This window comes from Meleagris gallopavo, chromosome 1 (genome assembly GCF_905368555.1).
Source record: "Meleagris gallopavo chromosome 1, MGAL_WU_HG_1.1, whole genome shotgun sequence".
Classification (NCBI taxonomy): Eukaryota; Metazoa; Chordata; class Aves; order Galliformes; family Phasianidae; genus Meleagris; species Meleagris gallopavo.
Genome location: NC_139404.1, coordinates 88,883,507 through 88,893,621, shown reverse-complemented (window position 1 = coordinate 88,893,621; position 10,115 = coordinate 88,883,507). Strand labels below are relative to the sequence as shown.

The 10,115-nt window shown below is 36.4% G+C and overlaps 1 protein-coding gene across 7 annotated transcripts in view; it reads right to left on the bottom strand.

Annotated features, from left to right (window-relative positions):
- Nucleotides 1-10,115, bottom strand: part of NSUN3 (NOP2/Sun RNA methyltransferase 3) — a 50,547-nt gene that overhangs the window by 28,856 nt on the left and 11,576 nt on the right. For 4 of the 7 annotated variants that reach the window (XR_014887401.1, XR_014887400.1, XR_014887402.1 and 1 more), the window contains exon 6: nucleotides 1,396-1,629. Coding sequence is in view for 3 of the 7 variants with exons in the window: in XM_085239954.1 (XP_085096080.1) it covers nucleotides 1,396-1,629 (234 nt within the window). In the remaining 4 variants the exon portion in view is untranslated. Of the gene's footprint in view, nucleotides 1-24; nucleotides 1,630-10,115 lie in introns of those variants that run through there. The other 3 variants (XR_014887408.1, XM_085239970.1, XM_085239965.1) reach the window with 2 other exon arrangements.

Genomic DNA, 10,115 nt, shown 5'->3' with positions numbered 1-10,115 from the left:
CTGTATTCAAGAAGAAAAAAAGTCTGCATTAGTCTTGATTTTAATTGGGATTGATTGTACATGCGTATACACAAATACGTATACACAAAATATGACATATCCATATGTACACAGTCACGCAAACTTGAAACGTGTGCCATACACCCCCAAAAAAATCTCCACTCTTTACAACAGCATTCCTTAAAAGTTTACTATAAGCTTCAGTCAGGGAAACGACTTAATTTCTTTGCTAAGAGTGGCACAGGACTCCTTTTTATTTTAACACAGGCATCCAACGAAGCAGATATACTGTTACATGATTAATTCAGAGGCAAAAGCCAAGCACTGACAAATTGGTGCTTTATACACCCAGTCCATAGAAAATACAGTTTGCATGTGTATATATGCATGAACATGGACATACCTGTCTATATAGCCATATTTCTCTACAGCACTGCACAGCAGAACTGAGGAAGCCTAAGAGAACATTAATACACATTCTTCTCACTGAATCTCCTCTACACACCACAGATGTGCCATCACAAATTCATTTAACATTCCTTAACTTGGGGTATAAGCCACCTCTTCAGATTGTTTTATTCATAATGACTGCAATCATGTAACAACACTGTCTGAATATAGTACCACTACTGCAGTTATTAATCATTCTGGTTCTATGTGCTTTATAGCCAGCTCGATATACTGCATTATGTCACAAACTAAGTATCAAAGCTAAACACATCTAAGTCCACTGTTATAGAGACCTTTCAAAAATATAAATTATTTTTGTAAGCTAAAAAAAAAAAAAAAAAACTGGTATTGACATACAGCTGCAAAGGTCAGCAACTAAACACAAGACAGGTTGTTTACTGGTTGAAAACTAACTAATATTAAACCTGTTTTGCCATTGCTAGAATAGTCAGAGCTTAAGATGACCAACTTTGCATACAAAGCAGCTTTTACAAGAAAACACATTTCAGGATAACACATTTCAAGGTATCTTGAAGAATGAATGCAGGATTTCCAAGACTTCAGAAGCAGGCATCATTTTTGAAAAATATACTGTATTACATCAGAATTAGTAATTTTAAAACAGTACAAAAATCACCACACACGCCTCTATTCTGGAATACGAATCCATTTAAGAGCATCACCTGGAAAATACTGCCAGGCTCTGATTCTGCCTACATGCCCATGTTAGAAAACATTTTGTATTTTTAGGTAACCACGTTACATTTCATTTACATTTTATCAGGGAGTTGCATATACAAAACAGCAAAGCTCTAAATTCTGCTGACTTGGACATGTGTATGTTCAAACACACACAGTATAGTAGAAATAAATACAGTTTCACTGATTAGTGAATAAACTAACAGGCATCACGTGGACTACATTTTCTTTAATTTAGCTACATACATTGGACCCCATGCTCTCCCTTTCTCTGGCAGAACCAGAAGTTCATGATGTTGTGTACCACTGTGAAAAGTGAATTCCTGGGAAACAGCTTTGGCAATTTCACTTATATTTACAGGAATAACATTAGTGCAGGAGTTCAGAATGAGATTTATTACACTGCTGTTCTCTTCCTTTGAGAGAGTACACGTAGAGTAGACCAGTGATCCACCAGGACGCAGTGCTTTAATAGCAGACCTGCAAATAACGAAAAAAAGTTAAGCATACATAGTGAAATATTGAGGGAGAGAATAGAGGAGGCAAAAAGGAGGAAAGATGTGAGAGCTGTAAATCCAGATTTACAAATAGGTACACAAATAGGAAAAAACAACATCATGAAATATTAATAGAATAATTGACAGTACAGGAAAACACCTGCATCACAGTTTTGCCTTCTCATTCATTATTGTATTATCAGTTAATTAAGAGTCTGTTGGTTTTTTTTATGTAAGAAAGACAAGCAGATAACAGCATTCATTCAGAGTTGCAGAATATACTTCGGATCATTTATATGCGCAGCACAACTGTGAAAATGCTGCAACTGTGCATACAAAATGGGTGAATACCACATCAGAAGTGCTAGTTAGATACTTAGCTGGCTGCTGGAGTGAACAAATAGCAGAATGTACTGCTGCAATAATAGCCTGGACTAATTGCTCTGCTCTAATTTGTGCAATTTCAGCAACTTATTCAGCATGTATCAGGGCTGGAGATTTCACTTAGACACTACTTTTCAATCTGATTTCCTAAGGAAATGTGATTTGTTGCATTATATCATCTACATGTGTCTACGTGTTTATATACCCTTCACGTATTACCTTGTTGACAAACACTGGCTAAATAAGGGCAATATTTCAGGTTTATAGAAAACTTCATGACTACTGATGGACAGTACAGAGTATTTCCTCCCCCTCTCGCCCCCCCCTTTATTCCCCACTGAAACTGAGATTGAACAAACTGTTTACTTTCCATTAAAGCAGATTCCCAAGGTCCTTCTCATAGAGAAAAAGACTATAACTTGTAAGAGTAAGAAAATGAGATATGCAATTCATAAACTTATAGCAAATTAAAAAAAGAAAATAAAACCTTGCACCACAGAAGGCTATTGAAGTCTTAGATTGGCAGGTATCACTGAGATGACTGCATTGACCAAGAAGAGACAAAACCAACAACATGAAGACACTAAGTGGAAATGAAAAACCCCAATCCTCAAGTCAGGTGAAAGCAGTGAGCCTGCTTTCAGGCTCAGATGAATAAACACAATGCCACTGAAATAGCAATTCCTCCAGAGGCAAGCTGAGGATCTGCTAAGCATGGTATCAGAATGAAAGCAGTTGAGAAAAAAGAAAAAAAAAAAAAGAGTGGAGGAGGGAGAAACCTCAAATCCCTTCTTTCTTTTATAAAAACAAGATTGGGCCTTTTCAGTAAAAGAATCAATAATAAAAGCTTTATCACAAGCAGGATCAAAGCAACTCTGAAAGTCCTGCAAAATAATAGGGAAACACCAGGACAAATGACTGAGATAATATATCACTGTTCACCTTCCCAGGTGAAAACACCTTCGTAATATACTCTCTACTCTTTGCATTATACTATTCAACTTTGTATTGCATTTCTCTGAGGAGTGCAAATCATCTTGCTCATTTCTATTAGTCTCAGTAAGGTTAATCAACAAGCCAAATACATAGTTTACTGTAACTACACTACTCCTGTTTTACTTAGCATAAGGGAACAGATCTCTCTCAACAGATGATGCTAAAAAAAAAATTAAAAGTGAGTGTTTAATGCCTTTGTTGTATCAGTTCAATAAAAAGATGGTGAGTGAGCAGATGGCTAGCACATTTAGCGTAAGTGAGAGAACAGGTAAAGATCAGCCTGTTATAGGTAAAGAAAAGGTTACAGAATACTTCTGTAGTCTGAATACTTTCAATTTAACTGAGCCTAATGGACTCATTCTAGGATACTTCCAAAATTAGCTAAAGTTTGTGAAAGAGCAAGCTTATCTCGAGCTTCTGAGTAGTTTCTGAGGATCTGTGAAAATGTTTAAGAATATTTTAGATACAGTCTGATACTTTACAAGATGGCATTTACCACATCACCTTGAGACAGTAAATATAGAATAGTTGCCATACCAACATTTTTCCACGTGATCATCAAAAATGATTTATGTTGGAAGGGAACCCTGGAGGTCACCTTGTCCAACCCAGACCTTATTTTCCAAAATTCTGCAACTGATGGGTTGACAGCTGGATTAGATGATCATAGTGTTCTGCTCCAACCTTAATGACTCTGTGATTCTAATTACCAGCATTCACTTCAATTACTCAGCCCTGGATAGTCATCCCTTCTCTTCCTCCTGCATCCAATATACATACACCTTATAGCAGGGTTCAAAAAGTATTGGACCAGAGAGCCTCAGCTGTCTGTCCAAATAACTGTTTGTTTGCAGCTCTTGTGCTATGGTGACAGCCATCCATTTTAATGGGCAGAGTTAATGCTACTTCTGTCTGGCTTGCCTAACCAACCAAAACACACCCAGATGTATGGAAGACAGCCACCGTAAAGCAGAGCACGAAGCCACAGTATGCATATCACAAAATATTTGCAAGAAATTCAGTAATATTCCATTGTTTCACGACAAAAAAAAAGTTTTTAAATGTCTTGAACTGACTGCCTTTTTACTTAGATTTCAAATGCTGGAGTGAAAGCAATCTTTATGAAATTATCTTAAGGCACAATTAATAGCACCATTTTCTAGTTTAGAAATTTTGCAGTAAAGCATCTCTTCAGAATTTTGGGCTAACACTCATTGCCATTGCGTTGCATCCTACCAGTGCCCAAAGTGTCACTTGTTCATAGTCAGTAGGGAAGAATCACAGGACATATTGCAAATCCTGCACTTTTAAACATATGAACAAAACAACAGAGACAGTTAAGTGCCACAGTCAGTCACTATCAGGAAGCAAGACAACATATCCACTTCTAAGACAAATGCAAAGACTGATAAAACAGCTGTAAATGTAGTTTGTGAGCAGATCCTCATTCATACACCAAGTTGATTATACATATCCAAATTTAACATGTAAAACATGATGTATAAAACATAAGCAACACTTCTCAGAATTGAAAAGGTCACTGAAATATGGGGTTTTGCCACAGGCATAATTGTTTCTGCTACTACAAGAAAGGAAAAAAAAAAAAAAAAAAAAAAGATGTTCACAGTTCAGTTACTCTTCCTAAAAATATGTAGCTTTGTAGATGTGCTATAGCAGCATCTGAAGACCTTACTAAGGACAGCATACTAAGTACTGCTCTGAAAGGCCATTCTGTGAGGCCATTCCTAAAGAGTCTTCCGTGTTCAAGCATAAACAAATACAAAACCATTAAAGAAACAGGAAAGTACATTCTTCTTATTCTGAAGATAAACAACAAACCAGGATCAGTGCACAGTTCTCTGTCTCCTCAGACTTGTACCTGTTCTGGAAATCATAAAAGCATTTTTCCCGCATCCAATAGTTGCTCATTTTCTAGCTTTTTAATCAGAACTTACTGAGAAGAAATCTAAACAGTGTCTTAAAGCGTAGCTCATCTTCATAATATTATAAGAAACCAAATAGTTTTCTCATTTCATATTTTCTCCTTCCTTTTACACCTTCTCCATGTATCCAGAAATGTTGTGCCACAGAAAAACAGCCAGTCAAAATGTGAAAATATTTTTGCACAACAATCAAAATGTACTTTCAGTACACCTGATAAAACTGTATTCAGAGTTGATAACCACAGCTGCTTTCCTATAATGCATATACTATATGAGAACTCAAACAAGTGAGTAAATAGTTTTACTGTTAAAAATTGGGAAAGTTAAGAGGTAAGTAAGTACTGAAAAAGTAGGCTAGCCTAGACACTGCTAAATGATTTTCTTTTTTCCTATGAAGTAACAAACATTCAAGGCACTACTTCCAAAGGTACCATGCTCCTACCACCAAGATCCTGGTGCAAGATACAGAGGAAGAAGCAACACAATTTCCAGAAAAAAAAAAAAAAAAAAAAAAATTAGAAAATCTCACAACGAAAACCAAGACTCCTTGACAATTTTCACTGCCCTGTGACCCAAAAAAGTCAGGCTGCTCAATGCAAAGTCATCTTTACTCTGAACCTATGTCATGAATTAAAATACCTAAGAGACACTACTTGACATTGCAAGGTTAAATCACTGTATCTATCCATCTTGACAAGCTCAGCAACAGCTGTTTCAGCAGCAGTGTTCAATGTCAACCAACCGCCATCCTTGATTAAGCTGTGCCTGGCTTCTGAAAAACCTTCAAAGAGCTGCAAAATTCAAAGTGAAGAAGAGCTGGGCTCAAAGTCACAGGGGGATAATGTGGTGGTTAAGCTGATTCAGAGAATCAGATCCCCTCATTGTCAGCATGATAGGGAATTCATTCATAAGAAAGCATGCACAAATACATTTAGGAAACTATCTTCTATGAACAAGGGAGGGAAACAAGTCCATTAAAGGGGCACATCAGAGCTGGACCATAACATACTGACACCCAGCAGAACCCACTATCACTGCTGTGACTACACAATCCAAGGATGTACAGTTCCTCTTGTACAAGAGGAACAAGGCGTTATCACTCTGATTCTTACTTAAAGCTTGACTCTCAACAAAGCAATCCGGCGCTTGTCATGAGGTACTTGGTAACTTCCAAATATGAGCTCCAAATCTAGAATGACTAAAAAGGATGTGAAGGCAGAAGACACTGATGGTTTTTTCACCTGTCTTTTATAATAATGTGTTGCTTAAACATCAAATATATTAGGTAATTAAACCACAGCGATTCTTCTCTTAGTGGTACAGATGTTTTTCTTCCTACTTATTAAAGAAGTAGCAAAACTTAGTTGAAATATGAATCGAGTTACAGTTAATTTGATCATTAGAAGATATACATTTATCATACTGAATTTTACATGTAACACGCAATAACACTGCACAGTTTCAAGCTTCTCATGAGAATACATATTAGAAGGACAGGAAAGTTTTCCTAGAGCCTCTTATGTCGTTTTCCATACAACCAATTTTGTTTTACTATAGTGCCAACAGCTGATGTGTGTAACTCAGCTTGTGTTGCATCCTATCATACTGCACCACTGCGGAAGTGAGAGGTTATTGTTTTAGTTCTGTAACCTGGTCAACACACAGCAAAACAAAAAAGAATAAAACTGGTAAAACACAAAGCAATCAATTAACATGCACCATTCATCATATAAGGCCTGAATCCAAAACCTCCAGGTTTAGCTCTTCCAGGATACAATATAAAACAGCATGCAAAAAGAAGTCTATTATAGAACTGCAATTACTGTACGGTTGTGAGAAAACTTATATGTTAAAGTAAAGGAAAAAAAAAAGTCAATATTTTCTGAGATAGTAAATGCAACTTAGGAGATACCAGCTTTGTACAATTAGAGAAACTCGCTACAATATGAAAATAGTCAAATATTGTAATTACAATAGCTAGAAAATTAGAGGTTATACTGAGATTAACTGGCACATTATTCTGTAGAAATTTGCTTGATGCTTCTCCTGTCAGCCTCGGCTTACTGACATTACTACTTTACAGTCACTGAATTTGCACTTGTATCTTTTCAGTACGTAAGTCTAAGACACAACCATAATCCAAACATAAATTGCACCTCTTCTCACTCTAAATGAGTTTTGCCAATGAAAGAGTTCTGCTCTTTGCAAGATGTTTCTTTGGGAACAGGTTCAATAGCACTTATTGTACCACAAAGTCAGAGGTACAAATGGTGCATTAGTCTATTTTAATCCTTCATATATCTTGAACACTGGATAACATTTTCATTTATTTTAAAGAATATACTATTTCAAAACATTTTTGTTTAAGTTTACTTCTCAAGAATTATTTTAAAACTAGAAATAGAGATGATGCTATTAGAAGAAACAATAGTATGATTATTTAATACCTCTGGAAATAAAGGCAGCTCTAGAGCCAACTCTAAAAGCACTACAATACAGTTAAGCAAGAACCCTGAATTAAGATTTTTCACACTAAAAGAAAATTAAACATGATAAGCTGACATTTTAGTTGTTTTAAAAGTCTTGGCATCTCCAATTCTCTTTTAAAAATAGGCAGACAATAAATTTGTAATTCAAAATTACAGTTAATGCCTGTATGTTCAGCCCACTCCTCCTATGCTTGGGTGTATGTTGCATGCCACTGGAAGGATCAGCATTAATTACATTACTCATTTAACCTTTTTCAGTACTTAAAGTAAAAAGATAGGGTATATTTTAGGGTATTTTAAAAATAATAACACTTCAACAGTGCCATCTTTTGGCAACTTGAATGTATTTCTGCTCAATATGCACGGCTATGATCAGAATGAAATCTGCTAACACACACAAACTATTCAAAAACTAGAGTATTTGAAGTTAAGCTTGCTTTTATCCTCAATTCTATTCTTTTTGTTGACAAAAGATATCAGGCATTTCCTTCTTTCTCTTACAGGAGTCCAGGTGCATCATGGTAATATGGACTGCACGTTAAAGGTTTTGCTTGGCTTTTCCTCAGATAAAGCCAACATGATAAGGAAATCCCTCTTGTGATGACATGCCCAGTTTATAATAATTTGTGAAGAGCAGTGACAGGGGTGTACAGGAGAGAGACAACTTCAAATATCACCACACAGTACGCTAAGAAACAGCTCTTTTGCAGAATTAAAGTAAATAGCCTTCAAAAAAGAAAACCAAACACACCTACTCCAATTTAGTCAATTTCTTCCTCTGAAAATTCTGATCAATAATGTTTCTACAACAAATAATTTCAAGCTCTTCTGATAAGAATATCAAACCTTCAATTTAACATTATTGAGCTTTCTCCTGTGATGCACACTGAGTCCCAGAACAATCACTCTGTTAACACAAGGCTACGAGATATCCTTTGCTATACTAAAATTGCCTTACTAAAATTGCTAAAAGTACCTTTACAAGGGCAACAGATTAGGTTATTTTTATACATATATTTAAGAGTCAAATGTGTCAATGCAATACCCATCAATTTTTCTTCCACTCTCAAATGTTGCAGCTGCCTCATACACATACATGCTGTGCCTCCACACAACCAGTATCACTGACAGTAAGGCTAGGTGTAGTTACCCTGCAGCAGCCAGAGTCAGCTCACTTCAAATCAGAACTTCAGTCATTTTAGTCATAGCAGGATTAATGCTTGCAGAGGTCCATTCCTCTTCCAAACTTCAAAGTTTTATTTGAGAAATGATTAACATATACAGCCCAAGTAGAACCTTTTCAACTAGAGGAGGCAGACCAGTAGACTTTCGAAGCCTACGGTGACATTACCACACAGCTTCTGAAATAGTATTTTTCATTACAACTTATGAATCACAAATACGAAGAAAAGAATGAAGACAGAAGTAAATTTTTTGTTTCATTGACATTTGTGAACCCAAATATCTAGCCACTGGATAGATTTTTTCTGTTTATTGATTCCAGACATTTTTTTTGCAACTCACTACTTGATATGTAAATTACACATATATGAGGGACTTGATATGTAAGTTATGAACAGAGCACCTCAAAAGACTTTAGGAACTAGGCATACATAAATTCAGAAATTATTTTATCTTTATGAAGAAAGATGAGATTGGGCCACAACAGTGGCCTCTGAAGACTGAAAAAACTGAAACCAGTCATAATTCTAAAAAACCAACCAGATTGTATTCTAAAGTAAAGGCATTCTTCAGTTCCCTGCTGTAGGTGTTACTTACTGATGAAAGACTGACCTTTAATACAAACAAAGAGGCAGTATGTCTCTCATACTCACTCAGCCACTCACTAATGCTCAAATCTAATTTCCAAACATTAAGTGTTTTAGTTAACAGCTATTTATATAAAACAGATTCTGGTCTGGTTTTCCAGGGATTGACTCCTCCTACCTTCCCTAAGCTCAAACACTGTGCTCCCTCTTGCTGATACATCTCTACTTTTGTCTCGTGGCAGTCTCTCAACAGAAAGGAATAAGAGTGACTTGTACTTCTAGCAATGTAACCAGCAGTCTCTTGAGGAATAGCATGGAATAAATACTGGCATATGCATAATTAGAACAAAATGTAAAAGCTCACCGTCCAGCCAAAAGCTACCAAGCCACTTTCAACCAAAGGGACAAGGAGGTACAGAAAAGGAATCTGGTTTTGCTCAGTGAAATGCCCTGAAGAGCACACCTGACACAAAGCCTTGGGCAATCGCTCTACATAAATTATTCAGTTTTTCAGAGACGGAAAGTGGTTAAAGGAAGAACCATCTACAGAATCTGCCAAAACAATAGTTACAATTCTAACAGATTCTCAGTGGAGGTGAGTAGATGATTACAAAAACAAGAGGGAGTATACGAGGAGGAATAGGAAAAACTCCAGGGAACGAGCCAAAAAACAGTACAGATCAGCAATCCTGCAGATGACATACTCCTCACTTTCCTACATGTCTTCTCTTCCGTTCTCCACAGAACACAGCATTCATTTCCTCTCTCAATTCACCACTCCATCACTGACACCTCAGTTTAGAATTTCCTCAGATCATTTAAAAATGCTATATAACTTAACCCACAGAGCTCTGATGTAGGAGCCTAGTAGTCTCTCAGCCAAGGCTG